An 18,201-nucleotide genomic window follows, 5' to 3' on the forward strand; every position below is an offset into this window, starting at 1 on the left:
TGACTTGTGGTGACTGGTGACCACTGTGCCGACTGCCGAGGCCGAGTGGTGACTGCCGACTGGTGTTTGGAGCTTGCTGGTAAATTGTGAAACAACCTTTCCAATACTATGTTTTTTTTTAACTACTGACTATTCTTTATTATATTCTTCAATTAGAGAACAAAATTCACATTAAGAAAAGAACAAATTTTGAAATTAAGAACAGCAATTCAAAACCTTAATACCTTAGCTGAATACCTACTTCTAAGCCATTGATACCTTGAATATGCTTCTAAAATATTTAAGAAATTTAATGACATTCTTATATTACAACCTTATAACAAAGTTTAAATTTCTTACAAAATTAAAATTGGTACCATTGGGCAATTTTAATATATATACCTAATTTAGTTATGATTTATTTACTCAATAGTCTATAGTCACTCTATACTCAATAGAGACTAGAGTAACTTGGATCAAAGAAAATCCTTTTAGTAAATTTTTAATTTTAACCTGCATATTTTATGATAGTGACTGTAATATATAAATATAATAGACTGAACAAAGGGGTTGAATTTAAAATAAATAAATTTTATTTTAAAATCTTGTAGTTGTAGCCTATCTACATGCCACCTAATGAAATCTTAACTTTCAGGCAGAAAAAATTTCAAGTAGAAACCATTGATTCTGACATTTCATGAGTGATTTTCAAAAATTTTATAAAAGATGTACAATTTTTCATAATTTTTACGAAATTAAGTAGGGTAAACGCGGTATATTCCGACACTTTAGGGACGCATCGAGAAATGAAAAACTATAAAAAAAAACGTATGCGTTACGTAAGTTCTGTTGCCTTCACATGACTCTCAAAACACTTCACTACGCGTCAGCAACAATGAAACGTCACAAAATGTTGCCATATTTATTAAAAAGCCTTTAGAATGGAAACCTACCAAATCCCTATATTCCGTCACTTTGTGTGGCAACATCCGACACGTGGTGAGTCGTATTGCGTCAGCGCTTCAAATTTAACTGATACGTATTGCCGACATCCATGTGTTCGAATTCCGTTTGCTGTGTGAGCTGTATTGGGATACAACACGGCTTTGAATTAGAACACTAACGAATATTGAACACTACTTAATTACGTTTTAATTAACAGCTATTAGGCTTTTAATTAAGCAAATTTCACTTTTTGTACAAAGCTTTGAACGATCTGTGTGTGCCCAATTCAAGTTGTGTCGGAATTAGTTTTCATGTGTCGAAATCCAACATCTCAACTTAATCATCTATTAATTTATTTACGACATGAAATCAGCGAATACAAGTATACTTAAAGGATTCCTAATATATTCACAGACGTATTTAAAAGTCTCAAACCATAATATTCTTCCTATAAAAACAGTTATTCACTATTTGGTAGAGCCATGTCAACAAACAAATGTGTCAAATTTGACACATTTTTTGATGATCTCACCACGTGGCATGCATTGTCTCTCTTTGGATCTCAATATTTTCCTGCTAGATGGCCAAGACCTAGTGTTTTTGCAGTATTTCGACACGCAAATGTATGACGTCACCATTTCAACCATCAATGAACGCATGGAACTAAAACAAAGCTTAATATAAAGGAAAAACTAGAGAAGTGATGGAATTACCTACGATGTCGGAATATACCGCGTTTACCCTAGGCAAAGGTCAAAAAAAGGGATTAAATTTTCAGCACACAGAAGGTATTTTTGTCTAATTTATTCATTTTATTGGTGGCTTTGCCCCAATTTTTCAGTTTGGCCCCTGACACTGACAGTGCAATTGACTGAAATATCCTTTGCCCAATTGCCCATCTGTCCATGAATGACAAATTGACAATTATCTTTAGTGAAAAATCCTTAAGGCTAAATTATTTAGACAAGGTGAAACTGACAATGGTAATAATGTATTAGCAGATTCTTATTTCTTACAATTCATTGCACAATTGCATGTTAGATTGGAAACCTGAAACTAGAATTTTTTTTATAACCCAGATAAAGTTTTTCAACTAAACATTGATAGGTTAGTTTTGAAAAGTTCAAAGTTTATTTTTGACAGTTCTTTAAGTATCTGATTAAGAAAATTAAAATTGTTAGCGGCATTTTTTTATGAGAAATTACTTGAAGATGTAGCACTGCTGCCTGCTGCTGCTGGCAATGTTGCAATGCATCCTGAATACTGTTGGCAATATTTTAATCTTCAAATCTATAAATTGTTGAAATATTGCCCAAATATGAGACAGTGAATAGAAATGACTGGATCCACGTAAATCCTTGTCAATTTGCAACTGTAAATGATTGTCACATTAGTGCACAAGTCAAAAATGATTGAATCTACATATCTATAATATAAAATTACAATAACTGCAGTCTGCAGACAAGGCTAGATTGATCTTGAATATATGTGGTGCATTACTGTAGGGCAGTGGTCAGCATCACTGTATGTGCAGTGATGATGGCACCGCTACACCGAGGTGGAGGAGCTAGGTGTGGGTTTTAGCCTCATTAAGCTCAGTTTGTCTTGGTGTTGATAGTGGACGGCGCTTAGTCGCTGGCAAAAAGGTGTTGCTTTCAGCATGACCTTGGGTGAGTGTCCCTAAACACTCTTGGTATGTTACCTAGGGAATCTTAAGGTTATATGGTATGAAATAATTTCACCCTGCAAACTGTAGGCTAGCAAATCAATAGCTAATAATAGTGACATTTAATACTATACAGCAATCCCTTGATTAGCATAGTTTTGAATACGGCGGTTTTGATTAATGCGGAAAAAAAATTGCAACCTACCCTTAATCTACACGGTGCCAGTTTTGATTAGCGCGACTTTTTTTCACAACGCATCATTTTCCTGCCTCTAGCCAGAGGTGTTACGTTCGTAACAAAAGTGTTACTTTTTGCTTATTAGATCTTATGTTATTACTTTTGTTACGAATTTTGGAAAAATTTGCCAAATGTTGTTACATATGAATTTCAGCCAATAATTCTTTAAATAAGGTCCCGTTCCGTAGGCACTCGTGCTGACTACAGAGTCGGTTTAACCATGCCTTGTCTCGTTCATAACTCGATTGGTCGAGTTCGGCAACGTTCGCCGGTAAGTGCGCCATGCCGGTGCTCTAGTTACTCGTTAGCCTTCAACTGGTCAAGATCGCTGCCATATCTACTGCTCACTTTTATCAAACTACATAACATTTTATCAAACTTTGCTATTTTTGAGGATTCATTATAATTATTCCCATATATTCTTAAGTTTGATTAGCGCGGTTTTGCTTAACACGGTAAAACTCGGGGATTTATTAACCGCGTTAATCAAGGGATTGCTGTAAAAGCAATCATGCTGATGCACCCAAAACTTTGTTTACAGTGAAATCATTTTATCAATAAATCATGGGATAGTTTGTAACTGATGTCCATGGTAGCAAAATTTTGCAATTATTGTTGGGTAATTCTACTTGCTTAATTTTGCACCTCCAAATTCACATGTTTTAAGGCAATTGAACTCTTGCTGCTTGATCATCTCATGTCTTATTAACTTAAAAATATTTTAGCTCCTAAAATTTTGTCCTGCAAAATATGAAATTTCAAGGTTTGTTCATTGTGTACCGGTATCCATGAAAATGACTGCTTAGCTGACTATGGAGTTGAAGTTGCTATTCGTCATTTTAATGGTAACTTATGGTAATGCCATACAGCATGCATTCTGTCATCAAAGCTATAGTATCCAATGTGATGCTGATGCTTACTTAATTGCGTATGAGAAGCTCAAAAAGATGCCAATATCTCAATTTTAAATCCCAATATCTCAACTTCTACACTCAACAGTCTGCCTTACTTTACTGCACTGCAATACAAGTGAAAAAAAATTCATGTGGTGAAATATACAAGTGAAAAATTCTGTGGTGAAACATAAACAAATTTAAATAAATTTCAATTGCCAAATGCTGATGCTGAGGACTTCAAGGAATTCAATGTCATTATGGATTGCATTATTGTGAGAGTGAACTAAGCCATGCTTACTAGGTACTACTCAGAAGAAACTGTTTAAGCTCCAATGTTTTTTACAACACTTCTCTTTAACTTCACTTCTTGTTTGTTTGTCTGTCTGTCTGCTACAAATCTTATACCTAATCGATTTTTAACACACTTCTACCTCTCCAATCGATCTGAAAGTTTGCACACTTGCATAAATTCCGAGACAATGCATGAATCAATTGACAGAATAAATAATTTTAAAAATTAATTTTTTTGCAATATTGAAAAAATTGAAAAAATAACTTTGTCTGCTACATATCTTGTAATTGGTATTAAACACACTTCTACCTTTCTAATCAAGCTGAAATTTTGCACACTTACGTAAAGTTGGAGACAATGCATGAATCAATTGACAGAATGAATAACTTTAAAAATTAAAAAAAATTTCAATATTAAAAAAAATTTTAAAAATAATTTTGTCTGCTGCATATAGGCCTATCTTGTAATTGGTATCAAACACACTTCTACCTTTCTAATCAAATTATCAAACTGAAATTTTGCACACTTATATAAAGTTGGAGACAATGCATGATTCAATTGACAGAATAAATAATTTTGCAAATTTATTTGTTTTCAATTTTAAAACTAAAATTTAAAAATTAATTTTTTTTACATTTGATAATAAAATTAGAAATTCATTGTACATGTGTATCATTGGAGACTGGATTCTCTAGAAGTGTTGTCTTTAAAAAGTAATTTTTAAACATATATTATTTTACTAGCAATGCAGTTGCATAATTAGCTTAAGATGTTCAACTCCATTATATGAATTGTACTTTGACAGCATTTACCACATAAATGGTATGCACTATGCAGTATACCTAATATATAATTCGACTATTATTTACACACACTGACCATTGCATAAGTACTGTCCAATTAGTGTACCTACTATTCCAAGTTACAAGTGATGTGTATAATGTACCTAGTACAGGTATTGTCCAGGTAGTACTAGTTTTCATCCAGTCTAGATTGGGCTATTCATGTGCATGACATGGGATGGCCATGCTCCAAATTTGTTTTCTAAATAATATCAGTTTGATGTATATATAAATACATTGTTTCTAAAATATGGGATTTTTTGTTTGTTTTCCTCAGAATATATTTCAAATACATTACTAACTGCAAATTTATAGTGATTGGAAGAGTTCTGAATCCTGGCCTTATTAGCAAAAAACAATAATGAGCTATCAAGATCCAGTGCTGGAAAGACACTTCCGTGGTCACAAGAGTGGTGTGACTGCCTTGTCTTTCAACCCCAATGGCAAGCAGCTCATCTCTGCCTCACTTGATGGAACCATCATGGTCTGGAACCTCAAGCCACAAATGCGAGCTTACAGGTGCTCTTCTCTATTTAAATCATTGTTCCACTATACTGATAAAAGCTTATTTCTTTGTCCTTTTCACTGGTATATAAATTGATTTATATTTGTATCCTACATATTTTTGCTACTTTGTACTTAGCTACTAACAATTTGTCCCAAAAGTTTATAATCTTCTTTGACAAAATTTTCTTGTTTTTTGTCTTAAATTGCACCTAGAAGGGTGACTCTAGTTAGCATTGGGGGTGACTTTGAGCTGCATTCCAGCAACCATGGGTAGCATTACGGTGACTTTGATGAGCTATAAATAGCAAAAAGATAGAAATAAAAGAATATGGGTCATAGTCTATTTCACAGACAGTATAAACTTGTTTGGGATTTATCATTTGTTAAAAAAATTATTTTAAAATTAGAAGCTGTTAAATGCTTAAAGGGTTAAAATTACACATTTGTCATTTTTTATAAAATTGCAGGAAATGTACACATACATTCATTGCATGAAGTAAACAGTTCTGAAGGTGCAATGCATTTTTTTCATATTTATTTTGTTTTGCAGGTATTTGGGACATTCAGATGCTGTGTATGATGTTAACTTCTCACCAAAAAACTCCCTTATGGCATCATCTTCTAAAGATAAAACTGTGAGACTCTGGATTCCTAATGTACGAGGTGATTAATTGGTTAACCAATCATCAAATAAGTTTACCTATAAATTGATAAAATAATAATCATATTCAAAATTGGTATTTTAATTTTAACTCTTAATAGGGTATCAATGAAAATTTGTTAATTACTTAATTTATGATGAAGCTGGTCTCCAAGCTTCACAAGCTGGTGTATATAAATACTGGTGTACGAGAGACATCAGCTTACATTAAACCTGGATTGTAATAAATTCATTATTTTTCTGTGCTAGTGGTTTATTCCTATGAGCTTACATTTTTCTTCTTGGCAAGCTTACAAGTAGTGATGCAAGTTTGAATTTTTTAACAAAAAGATATATTTACCAAATGTTTCTTGTGCAGGAGAGTCAAGTGAATTCAAGGCTCATCAAGGTGGTGTTCGATCTGTGCAATTCTCCCCTGACGGGGACCAGCTCGTCACGGGTGCTGATGATAAGGTCATCAAGCTATGGACTGTGCACAAGAGGAAATTTATCTCCTCCATCCTTTCTCACAAGCACTGGGTCAGTTACTTTTTCTTGTGTGCCTAGGCAAATCCTAGTGTGAAACTGGAATTTCTGGTTTCAAATAGAATTCAAGGCTAAAAAAGAACTGTGACTGGCTGTAAAATTATTTTGAAATTCTTCCAGCATTGATGGTTTTCTTTCTTGTTGTTTTTTTATCTTACATGTACTAATGCTGTATTTTATGTAGATATTCTATAGTTTTTGCATTTGTGAAATTTATTTTATCTTTCAAAGCAAATGATTATAAAATACTGAGAGCATGATCGAATCTCTGTATGATTTTCAAGACTATTCTCATTGAATATGTATAGTAGTTTACCACTTATTGTACCTCTGTCTTATGAAACACTTTAGACATTCTGTCACGTCAGTGATGGTGCTAACAGGAATAGCGTATGGGCAGGTTCGTTGCGTACGTTGGTCCCCCGATGGACGCACGTTGCTGTCTTGTTCAGATGACAAGACAGTTCAACTACACGACGTGCGCACGTCCAGCACCGTGCACACCTTCAGCGACTTCAGGGCCGAGTGTCGCCAGGTCGCATTCCATCCCTCAGGCACCTGCTTTGCAACGGCTTCGGCAGACTCCTCCGTTGGAGTAAGAATTTCTGCTCTTCTTCATTTTGGTTTGTGTTACGCCGATGTAAAGAGGAAATTTAACGTTTTATGCAGGCTTTTTTGAGCCTATGGAAACGTATGAGCGTCATAATTCCTTATAAATATTTGACCGTATTTTTTAAGTTGAGCGTGTTTTAAAATTGGCTAATGCAACAATATCAGGAATAGCTGTACAAAAGCCGGTCTTGTGTGACGGTGGAGGTGCTGCTTGAGGACGCTGAAGCAGTGCAATACAAATTAATTTGGAATGAAATTCTCTTGTGTTAGAGTTTAGACTTCATCAGTATTAGCCTCAATGGAATCATGACTTTTGTGAGAACACTTTAGGTTCCTAATCTGATACGGAAAAATATAGAAATTAGAATATAGAAGTAGGGTAAAGTCAGAGTGCAAGTAAAAAAAATCGCGGAAAGGCTGTCCGAGGACGAAAACTGTGGCCGGAGCATAGTAGAATGATAGATGAATTAGTTGTTAGTAAATATGCTGTAGCCTCTGCATCAAACTGTACAATATCTGCAGGAGTTGGCACTATCACTGTGTGCGCCTCACACTTATCACATATTGATTGTAAGCGAAATAAAATTTTGTAATTAGCTCTAGGTATTAAATAGACCTGTTTTCCACCAGGTGTTTGATATCCGGTCTCGACAGCTGCTGCAGCACTACACCACCCACAGCGCTGCCGTCAACGCCATATCGTTCCATCCTTCTGGTTAGTGCATTAAAATTATGCATTGAATTAAAATAATCCATCCTTCCCGTTACCCACATTATATTTGCCAGACAAATGATCAATGTTTCCTGTTGCCCACATGGAATTCGCCAGCCGCATTTTGTTAGAAGCCTCTGGGCTATCTCCATCTATCTGTGGGAGGTTCAAATGTCTCTTTTGGCAAAAGGCAGCAACATAGCGTTTTACTTGTAAATTAGACTAGTTCTGGAGAGTATTATTATTGATACTGTACTTGTTAAATTTTGATTAATTACTAGGTTGAATGAATTTGTATACCATTTATTTGAGTTTATCAAGCTCACAGTCAGTCTTATTGTTCAGTAAAGGTTTATCATAGCAACCATGCAATTTTCAAATGTATCCAAAGTTGTTGGCTAAAAACTTGGTTGCTAAAGGCATTAGAGGCTCGAATTACTGATCATTGAGAATGAGCTGCACCGCCATCATCCTTTAGATGGCTCATCTTCATCACGATGATTCAATGAAGAATTGAATCATCTTAGTGAAGATTTGTGATTTTTAAGTCTGATTTTTTGCAAGCAGATGACGTAATTTCTTTGAACTCGTTACTAGTAACATTGAATTCACAAATGTTTAAAGTCAAGAAATTTTGAGCTAAAATTATGTATAGGTACTACTAGTGTATATGAAATTTTCCCTCTATAGACTTTTCACGCGAACTGTGTGTCCAAATATTTATGCCTAACTAGTTTGTCCTGACGAGTCTCTGAACCAGCGTTCGTATCATTGAATATCAATCTATTCAGTTAAATTTCGGTATATAGGTACATCAAATGAATACACACTTCACGCTAACTTCGGGAGCTTTAGCTACGCACTACTTTGAAGTATAATCGCGACGACAGCATTGCGAAATGTTTTGCAGTGAGGCAAAGAGAAATTAATGAAGGACTGTGTGGCGGGACGGCTGCAGACCGTTTGTTGTGAAGCTCAAGCTGCGAAAAGGATCTGCTTGTGTAGATAATGAGATCTGAAGGAATAAAACGACCGAAGGGAACTTAAGTGTGCCGAATATAAATACACTTTGAGAAGATAATATTATTTGATAATTTGAGACATTAATTCACCCATACAGGTAGGCTACTTAGATGCCGAGGCTCGGTTCAGACCTATAGGCTGACTGAACTCATGAGCAATATGAATAATGTGAAAGAAGCTACCGAAGTAATAGCGGTATTTTTTCATTTGTCTTTCGCTCATGAAAATATGGCAGTTAAATAAATTTTAATGGATGACAATTGTTACTGATGTATTAAGGAACATCGTCTTTGATTGCAGGAAGTATCAGAAAGTTCAAACTTCTTTCTTCTGCTCACCAGATGAAAAAATTGACTTGAGTAATTGACTTGATCTACATTTGCTGCACAGGTCACGTATTGCTGTCAGCCTCTTCAGACAAGTCCCTGCGTCTGATGGACGTGGTGGAGGGTCGTCCCGTGTACACTCTGCACAGCCACCGGGACGCTGTCACGGCCACCACCTTTGATGCGACGGGTGACTGCTTCGCCACGGCGTCGGCTGACAAACAGGTTATGCCTCGGCGATATGACCTGTTGAGATGGTTCAAGGAACATGATATGATGGTTCAAGGCACCTGATATGATGGTTCAAGGCACCTGATTTGATAGCTCAACTTTCAAGGCACCTGATTTGATGGTTCACGGCTCTTGATATGATGGTTAAATGGCCTAATTTGATGTTTCAAGGAACTTCAGCTTTATGGTTCAAGGAACTTCCTCTTGATGCTCCAAGCAACCACTGGGCGTATCAATGTAGTTAACTTGTAAACTCTAAATTTATGTTAGACACACCTAATATTCACGCTATTTCGTTGATGAAACATCATTAAGATGTCAGCTGTCCTTTGAATTGGGCAACGCGTGACCTAACAAGCTGTTTGTAAACTATTTATTTTCGGTAACTTGGGCGATGTATAATATATATAATATATATTTTTTAGCTTGTATGTGACGAATGACAACTTTTCTAATGAAATTTAATTGTGAGCAGGTGTTGTTGTGGAGGTCGCTGCTAACTGCAGTGGAGCCTCTCCCTTGCCTGGAGGAGACGATCATGCAGCCTGACAGGGAGGGCAGCGCCCTGCATGACGTCACAGTCGCCCTCACACACGACGAGCAGCTCGAGGATACTCCGCATGCTGAAGAACAAGTAAGAAGTCCTAGGTTCCCCTGGAAATAATTGTTAGAAATAAGGTTCCCAGTGAAAACATTCTAGTGGGAACCTTATTTCTAACAGTTATTTCCAGGGGAATCACATTTTATTGAGAATTAGTTGCTAGAGAAAAGGCTCCCAGTAGAAATACGTGCAATAAAATAGGTTCCCTTAGGTTCCTCTGGAAATAACTGTTAGAAATAAGGTTCACAGTGAAAACATTCTGGTGGGAACCTTATTTCTAACAGTTATTTCCACGGGAACCATATTTTATTGAGAATTAGTTGCTAGAGAAAAGGCTCCCAGTAGAAATACGTGCAATAAAAAAGGTTCCCCTAGGTTCCTCTGGAAATAACTGTTAGAAATAAGGTTCCCAGTGAAATCGTTTCATAGCATGTTAAACCTTAGTTTCCCCGGTATCCTGCATTTATTTATGAGACCTTATTCTCACTCTCTCCTATTTTTAAATTTTCTAAGAAATAAAGTTGTTATTAGAAAGTGGCTCATCGAGTCCAAAGCATTCATCAAATTTAAGTGTTTGAGCGCAATCCCTGCATTAATGAAATTATCTATGAAGATTACAATGCCGCTTATTTAACTATATCATGAGAATTTTCAGTACATTCTCCGATAATGCCTTGATTTATCCATTGAAGGAAAATTAATAATATGTAACTATTAAGAAGCGCATGTAAATATTTTTATTCATTTGTAAATATTATATGAGGCGTCTTTTTGTTTGTTCTATTTCTATTAATTTGCTAGCAACTTTATGCAATGTGTTTTATCGTATTCTGCTAACCTTATGTTAGGCAGCAAAATTCTTGTATAATAGCAATCAAAATGAAATGACTAGCAAAAAGTTTCATTTTTTTACTGATCTCTTCCGCTTGGACACACCAAATTCTTCGAAGTTTGTGTAAAGAGATGAGCAGATTGCCTTTGTATGCATATGCTTATCAACTGTTGAGGAAATACCTCATAGCCTTGATCTTGGGATGTTCTTTTCTGATGATTACTTGCTCACATTTCAATGCTTTATGTAGAATCTGCAGTAATTTCATCCTATTCATTTTGTCCTATGATTTCAGTGCAGACCATTGTTTAATTTATTATTTAAAACTAAAAAAAAACTTGTACCTTAAACTTAAGGCTGAACACTTGAGTTACTTAGATAGTTTAGCATTTCGTCTGTTTTCATCTACCCCGATTTTCTTTCCTTCTAAATAGATATCCCGTTGTACTTCTCGAGTACATCTTCATGACTTTGGAGTGAGAATACCGTAGTTGCAAATAAAAAATAAATACAAATGTAAAATAGTGTAGATCGGGCATTGGGAAGAGCTACGTTTTACGAAGAAGATGGAATGCACAGGTTGTTTCCAAATGTTGGACTGAGTTTCTACGCTCGCAATATTTATAATGCATGATGTTTTACACCTCTCTGTTCGTGTAGAATGAAACTATGATGCCTTACGAGTTTAGTGTAATTTTTAATTTGCGGTGAGGGTAATATTTTCTCCCACGCAAACGAATGTTGAGCCGATTTTATTAAAGCTTGGCATTTCCGTTCAACTATATTAATTAAACTATTTCCACTTGTTTATTTTATGTTCACATCCATCAATCAGTCAAGATGCTCCCACTTTATAGATAGAAATTTCAAGAATTATATTACGATTAGTATTCAATTATCGTTAAAACTCGTAGCGTGGACAACGAGTGCTAGAACTTGAAGAAAAAAACGTATGGGCTCTCTGGAAATTGAAATACGAAATAGTATCTAAAAACATCGAATGTCGTCATTATAACTCATTGGCTAGGGACAGAATTAGTGCTGCAATTAGAAAGTGTCACTATTTGAAAAATTTGCCCTTTCATTGTTCTGAGAGTGGTTCTGGCCGTGGCAGATGTCTATTCTATTCAATAATTTAGCTTCGCAGGACGTCAGCTTTTGCTTTAAACATCTGGTGTGCTAGAATGTGAAGTTACTCTGATAACGCCGTCTTATAATCTCGAACCCGTGATGAGAACTTGTGGCAAGGGCTTCGTCCCAGTCTGCCAGTAACTAGCCCGTAGCAAGTTGATACTGTATGATAGCTGGCAACCTGTATTTCCTGTGTCAATGGTTTCCATTGATGCCGTACCTATATTTTTATTGATCTGATTGCAGAATGCCAACGATGCAGCGACCCCTGCTTCACCACCCCGTGAACCTCGTAAAAACAAGAACACATCCACGGCTGACTCGACCATCCTGCAGCATCTGAAGGACTCAATGGACCAACTCATGACTCAGATGGACACGCTCACTCAGACCGTCATTCTCTTGGAACAGCGGCTTTCTCTCGCCGAGATGAAGATTTCAGACATGGCTGTCAACATCAGAAACTCGAAATAGAAATTTTTATGCAAGGCTTCATAGACGCGGAATGAGGCATAAGTTGTCTTTAATTATTCGTGTACCTGATGCATGCGTTTACATACAAATGTTTGAGAACATTTTTCGTGACGTTTCCAGCTGGATAGAATTCCGTGTTAACATATGTAGAAATGGAAATAATTCTCGCTTAAAAACGCGCATCTGAAGTGCTAGATTTAGAACAATAATGAAAATTTTCTAGTATAGATTGAAAATAGTAATATTTTTCCAGTATGCATTAAGCAGGTATACAATTTTGTTCTGCATGTTCTCTGTACGTAGACTTGCAGAACCATTGTTAGTCAATAACTCTTTCACTACTAATAATCCGGCAAAAAGAAGTGTTAGAACTTCAAACTATGTATTGTGTGAAAATGGCTTTCTTCATGAAGTAAGCATAAGATGTGAAACAGAAAAACTGTTGATGCCTTATTGACAGAAATGGAAAATCAAGTAAAATCATTTGGGGATACGCAATCCTGTTCTAACCCAACTAAATAGGGGAATATAAGTTTCGATCCTTCCTTTGCGTGTTGAATTTCGCTCTTACATTCACTGCTAAGTTTTCCGATAACGATTGAGTTCAATAAAAGATAATAAGACCAAAGGGACAAAGAAACGCATGTTATATTTCATTTATTCTCCATTAACCGCGGTTGCGGGATGTGTATGACTAGTTCCACAACAGTTGTATTGAATTCACTAATAAATTGCGCTCTCCGGGTTTTAAACCATTCGCATATGCTCAAGATCTATTATTTACTTGTCTCCATTCGCTAGCCGTTTAACCAAATCCTAACTTGGATTGAACTGTTCATCTCGACTGTACTGTAGGTATGATCACGTTTAATATGATGGCTTATAAAATAATTTAGCTTACCATTTTTTTTTACAAAAGTGCAGGCTTATTAATTTGACATCCCTGCGTCGTTATAGTTTTTAACATGTCCACAAATTTGAGGTACATTGGAAGTGTGAATTATAAATATCACCGGCATTTCGGCACATTCACAACGGAGATCTTGATATCGCTCTTTGAGACCTGTGAAACTTTATCGAATGATAGTTTCTATATTCAAGCCTAGCAGATTATTTGTCTTTTGTTTCTGGCACGAGAAGAAACTGGAACGACGGAGCATAAGGTGGACACTCAAACATGAAGACCGTGAGAACAATTCTGTAAGGCGTACAGACTGAAGGGCACTTACATGTACTCTTGCAACATTCACCAGATCACAATAGCAAACGCGTAACAATATCGCAAGTCGTAATACAATGTCTAAAACGTACCAAAACTTCTAATACTATTTTACAAATGGAAATAGTTTAAGAAGTTGAATTAATTATATTAACACATACTCCTGATATAATGTTAAGTAGTACATAATTATTAGGTAAAATATCGTTGAGCATTTGCATCGCTCAAGGTAAACTTGGAAAAAAAGCTCTGAGGCCCTCAACAGACGTTAAGTTAAAAAATAAAAAAAATGCATGCAATTTTTAGCTTTGATTACAAAGTTTTAATGCAATCTATCCATAGAAAGCTGGACATTCTTGTTGCACATATCCTTATTTCCTAATCAAACGCAGAAACTAATCGAAGTCACTTCGAGAAGCTCGTTCCGCATTAGACACAGGGTGGGATGAACATATCTTATTTGAGTATTGACTAAGACTGCACTGTATTGTAAACAAAACTCTGATGTTATTCAACTCGTCTGTTGAAACATTTGCTTTAAAGAGCTCGCGAATCTCTGGTTACAAGCAGGCACAGAGGTAAAAGTCATTTAAAAGAAGCACACATCCGAACGCACCTGATATCGAGAAGCAGGCCTTGTCGAACCAACCTCCTGTGCTACATATTTAGTCAAATTATATAACACCATTTTGCAGAATGTGCCATGTCAGCATGAATAGAAGTCAGTATACCTAAGACCACAAAATGTAATCGGCGAACATGCCAAAAAATAACACACTTGCGAATTGGAATGAACATTGATAATGAGCTCATTACATTGCATGATATGTTGAGAGTACGAGCGGATTACATTGGACAAGTGTACAAGTGTAGTACACGCGGTCATTAATCAGGTAAGAACATCGCTAACATCAAATTTGTGAGAGTACATCACACATCAAATATGTGGGAACACGCAGATATCAAATACGTGGGAATAGAACACACTGACATCAAATAGGTGGTAATAGAACACGTCAACATCAAATGGGTGGGAATACTAGAACAAACACACAAAATGGAGGTCCAAAAAATGCCCTCTGAGAAAACAATGCCTCTTTTGAATTAGTAATACGTCACAATCACTGTTAAAAATAGATTTATACAAGTTACTGTTTTTTAATGCTTTGCCATCGACATTTTGCAATGGGATCAAATTTCTTAAACTGAAGAGTTCGTTCATTAAGTCTGAACTGTAATACCAGATTGAAGCGAGTATAAAAAAGTAATTTCACAGCAGCATTTTATAATAGTTACGACTCCTATACCTCGAATAAATATAAATAAATCAATTTTGAACATCTGCACAAGACGATAGCATCAATCTAAATTTATCTCAAAATTTTCATCTCTTCAGTTTATACCGTCATAATATCCATCATTTGCAAGGAGTACAATCCAAGTCTTAGAAAAATATGGTAACGCAAGTTCTTATATGCATGGATTTGTGACCTCTTAACGTGAGCGCAAACCAAACGATCCGTGGACCTGCCAAACGAAAATTCCGTACGCGAAATAATTTCTTCTAATAATTGATATCGCTGACGCTTACGTTATGTGAAGTTTATATCAGCACCTAACACACCAAACATAATTCACTGGGTTTATGACGAACTTCACATAAACTCGCGTAAAGTAACATAAAAATGTAACGTAAAAATAAACATTACGTTTTACAGCAAACAATTATCGGAATCGCATCCAGCATGACTCATTGCCGGTTTCATACGTAGATAACAGAAATAAATAAAAAAATCTTATTATAATCTGTAAAAGTGGCATTTTATTGGAATAATGTTCCCATTTGTCAAAATTTGGAACAAAATGTCATCCAAAGACTATAAATGTCATCAAAAGACCTATATATACTATATAACAAAAATGGTGAGAACTGAGAAGTCACGTACGATAAAACGGTCCACGCTTCGTGTATCGTAGAAGAAAAACAAAACTTTGGCACTGGAATAAGCTATGTAGCCTTAGTTAAGTAACTTTATTTTCTCTCTCTAAACTATTACTTAATACATCACGTTTGTGACTTGCGATGTCAGGGATACTATCGCTTTTGCTATTTAATCTAACTTCCTCGTACGTAGGACAGTCTGCCGTGACCACCACGTCCTCGGCCTTGTATGACGGGTAGAGGGCGCTCTGACGGGTGCGTTTGTTGACGCCTTTAGAGTAGCCGTTCCAGTGGTTCCCTGCAATGCCGATGATGTCGCCCTTCGTCAAAGCCATTTCGTTTGAGCCGCTGCACAGAATATAAATGATTGGCTATAGGCAAACATCTAAAAAGATTCTTTTAGAATTTGGCTGCCGCCAAACATATTTTTTGACTAATACAGCCAATCATATTTTTAAATTTTTGGCAGTAGGCAAACATCTAAAAAGATTCCTTTAGAGTTTGCCTACAGCCAAATATCTTTTTATATGCTTGGCTATAATTGAACATGTAAAAAGATTCTTTTAGAGTTTGCCTACAGCCAAACATCTAAAAATATATTCAGTTAACGCCCCGAAGCGCAGTCTCATTCAAACTAATGTGACTAGAAACTTCACTTCCGCACCAAAATTATTTAATCATTATTAGTAAAATAAAAAATGATTTGAGAATTATATGAAAGTACAGCTTTAAAAAGGATGTTTACTCGCTTGAATAATGCGTGTCATGTGTTAACCTGAGGAGGAGCAGCGATTTGAACAAAATTTGGGCCATTTATCTCGTTTAACTGGCCCAAAGAGGCCCGTTTTTTTAATATATACTTCAAAGTCCTGAAGAACAATTACACTCATGCCCTTGGGCTTAAAATAATGGCGTTTGTTTTGCAAGGGATATTTTTCCACGAGAGCCTGCCGTTAGGACATCAAGGCAATGGAAGCAAGAGGCACCTGCGAGGCACATGGTCGAAGCGCGCCCTCTGGTTGTGGGAGCTCTGGCCGCCGTAATAATAAATGTCGTCCAGCGAGTGGAAGGCGGACGACGCGTCGGGGTGCATCGTCTGCATCACCTCGTACGCTATCCGACACACCTGAGCCATCCAAGACAGTAATGTGGTAAACATAATACCCACATGGTTATAAACGTAGCAAGATAACTAAATGATATGCATGGTTAAATTGTAAAATAATCTGTGACGCTCACTGATGATATGTTCCATATTATCCACTATGACATCCATTGGAACAAAATTGCAGGTATTAATAAAAAAATTGAATTCAGAAAAATTGGATTACCTCGAACAATTTTAAAGCTTTATAGGTAAAATTTAGGTATTTTTCATCCTTTACAAACAAACAAAAAAATAGTCAAATGAAAGATCAGCCTATTTGCTCCAAACTGATATACTTTTTGGAATAGAAAAACTTTCTTTTCATCAAATCACATTGACATCACCATCATTAGATGGAAATGAAAAAGATTAATTTTCATCAAAAGGCATTGACATTGACATGGCCATCATTATATAAAGTAGAGTGACAGACCTGCGACGAGAAGGTGCACACTAAGTAGTCCGTGAGTGAAAGGAAGTGAATGTCAGCGATGATGCCCTTCAGAGCAGAGTCTGAGTAGCGGGTAGTGAGGGCGGCACTCTTGGCTATGTCAGGGTCGCCCAGAACTTCGTAGTTAGGATATCTGTAACGAATAACTCGATCCAAAATTAAGTTGTAGAGAACAAGAAAATGATTACTGTTATACTACCCAGTCTTACGTAACGTGGGTATCATCATAAACTCGAACACAAAATGAATATAAGTCGAAAATTCAGGTAAAGAGATGTTTTTCTAACTTTAGGAATTTTAGACAGAAGAAACTAGAATGCAAGTTCTTACAGTTAAATAAGATCTCGTTTTAAATATCATCTTGTAACAATAACATGCTAAATGTAAAGGGACAAGTAAATGAGAGCGCATATCACAGGAAATCATAATAATTTTGATAATGAAGAAACTTAAAAAAATTTAAGCATACTGGTGCAAAATTCGGTTTCAATTCGCGAGTAAAATTTGAAATTATAGTATTAATAAAATACTACAAATAATTTTGTATAATAATGACTGTCATCTTCATGCGGTCATTTCCAACTAAGTTACTTTTGAGAGATATATCATTCATTATCATTATATATTATATATATCATTCTTATATTTCAAAGCCGCTTTTTTAATAAAATTCTTTGTTTGCTTCTCCAGAACCGAGTTGTTGCTGGGATCCAGAATACTAAGCTGATCGGATCCACAATACTAAGTAAATTCCTCTCGAATGCAAAATTGCAAATGCATCTGGAATAGATGTATCTAGTGTTCACAAGCATCGTTAAGTAACAAGTTCACAGCGCAGTTTAAGTTAACAAACTCGAAACCTACAAAACAACTCGTGAAAATTGAGGTCGTAATCGGCAAGGTGGCCGAATGTTAAAAGTCGCCGCAAGGCCGATAAAAAATCTAATAA

General features: G+C 36.0%; 2 protein-coding genes across 2 annotated transcripts in view; one reads left to right on the forward strand and one right to left on the reverse strand.

Moving 5' to 3' along the window:
* The first annotated feature begins 5,135 nt into the window (after positions 1 to 5,135).
* Positions 5,136 to 13,256, forward strand: LOC108670631 (POC1 centriolar protein homolog A-like). Its single transcript, XM_018158101.2, has 8 exons — positions 5,136 to 5,377; positions 5,916 to 6,028; positions 6,385 to 6,545; positions 6,952 to 7,146; positions 7,794 to 7,878; positions 9,289 to 9,449; positions 9,931 to 10,089; positions 12,266 to 13,256. The coding sequence occupies exons 1-8, from the start codon at positions 5,220 to 5,222 to the stop codon at positions 12,491 to 12,493; spliced, it is 1,260 nt and encodes a 419-aa protein (XP_018013590.1). The 5' UTR covers positions 5,136 to 5,219; the 3' UTR covers positions 12,494 to 13,256.
* The window catches only part of LOC108670632 (alpha-(1,6)-fucosyltransferase-like), a 48,493-nt gene continuing 43,415 nt past the window's right edge, over positions 13,124 to 18,201 (reverse strand). The window contains exons 10-12 of the mRNA XM_047883864.1: positions 17,235 to 17,385; positions 16,641 to 16,780; positions 13,124 to 16,002 (exon numbers count right to left, since the gene is read on the reverse strand). Of these exons, the coding sequence (XP_047739820.1) occupies positions 15,735 to 16,002; positions 16,641 to 16,780; positions 17,235 to 17,385 (559 nt within the window). The 3' untranslated portion in view covers positions 13,124 to 15,734. The remainder of the gene's footprint in view (positions 16,003 to 16,640; positions 16,781 to 17,234; positions 17,386 to 18,201) is intronic.

This window comes from Hyalella azteca, unplaced genomic scaffold (assembly GCF_000764305.2).
Source record: "Hyalella azteca isolate HAZT.00-mixed unplaced genomic scaffold, Hazt_2.0.2 contig13886, whole genome shotgun sequence".
Classification (NCBI taxonomy): domain Eukaryota; kingdom Metazoa; phylum Arthropoda; class Malacostraca; order Amphipoda; family Hyalellidae; genus Hyalella; species Hyalella azteca.

Coding starts and splice junctions, on each gene's coding strand:
- LOC108670631 (XM_018158101.2), top strand. CDS start 5,220: ATGAGCTATCAAGATCCAGTGCTGGAAAGACACTTCCGTGGTCACAAG. Junction 5,378..5,915: donor CCACAAATGCGAGCTTACAG/GTGCTCTTCTCT, acceptor TTTGTTTTGCAG/GTATTTGGGACATTCAGATG. Junction 7,879..9,288: donor CATATCGTTCCATCCTTCTG/GTTAGTGCATTA, acceptor TTTGCTGCACAG/GTCACGTATTGCTGTCAGCC.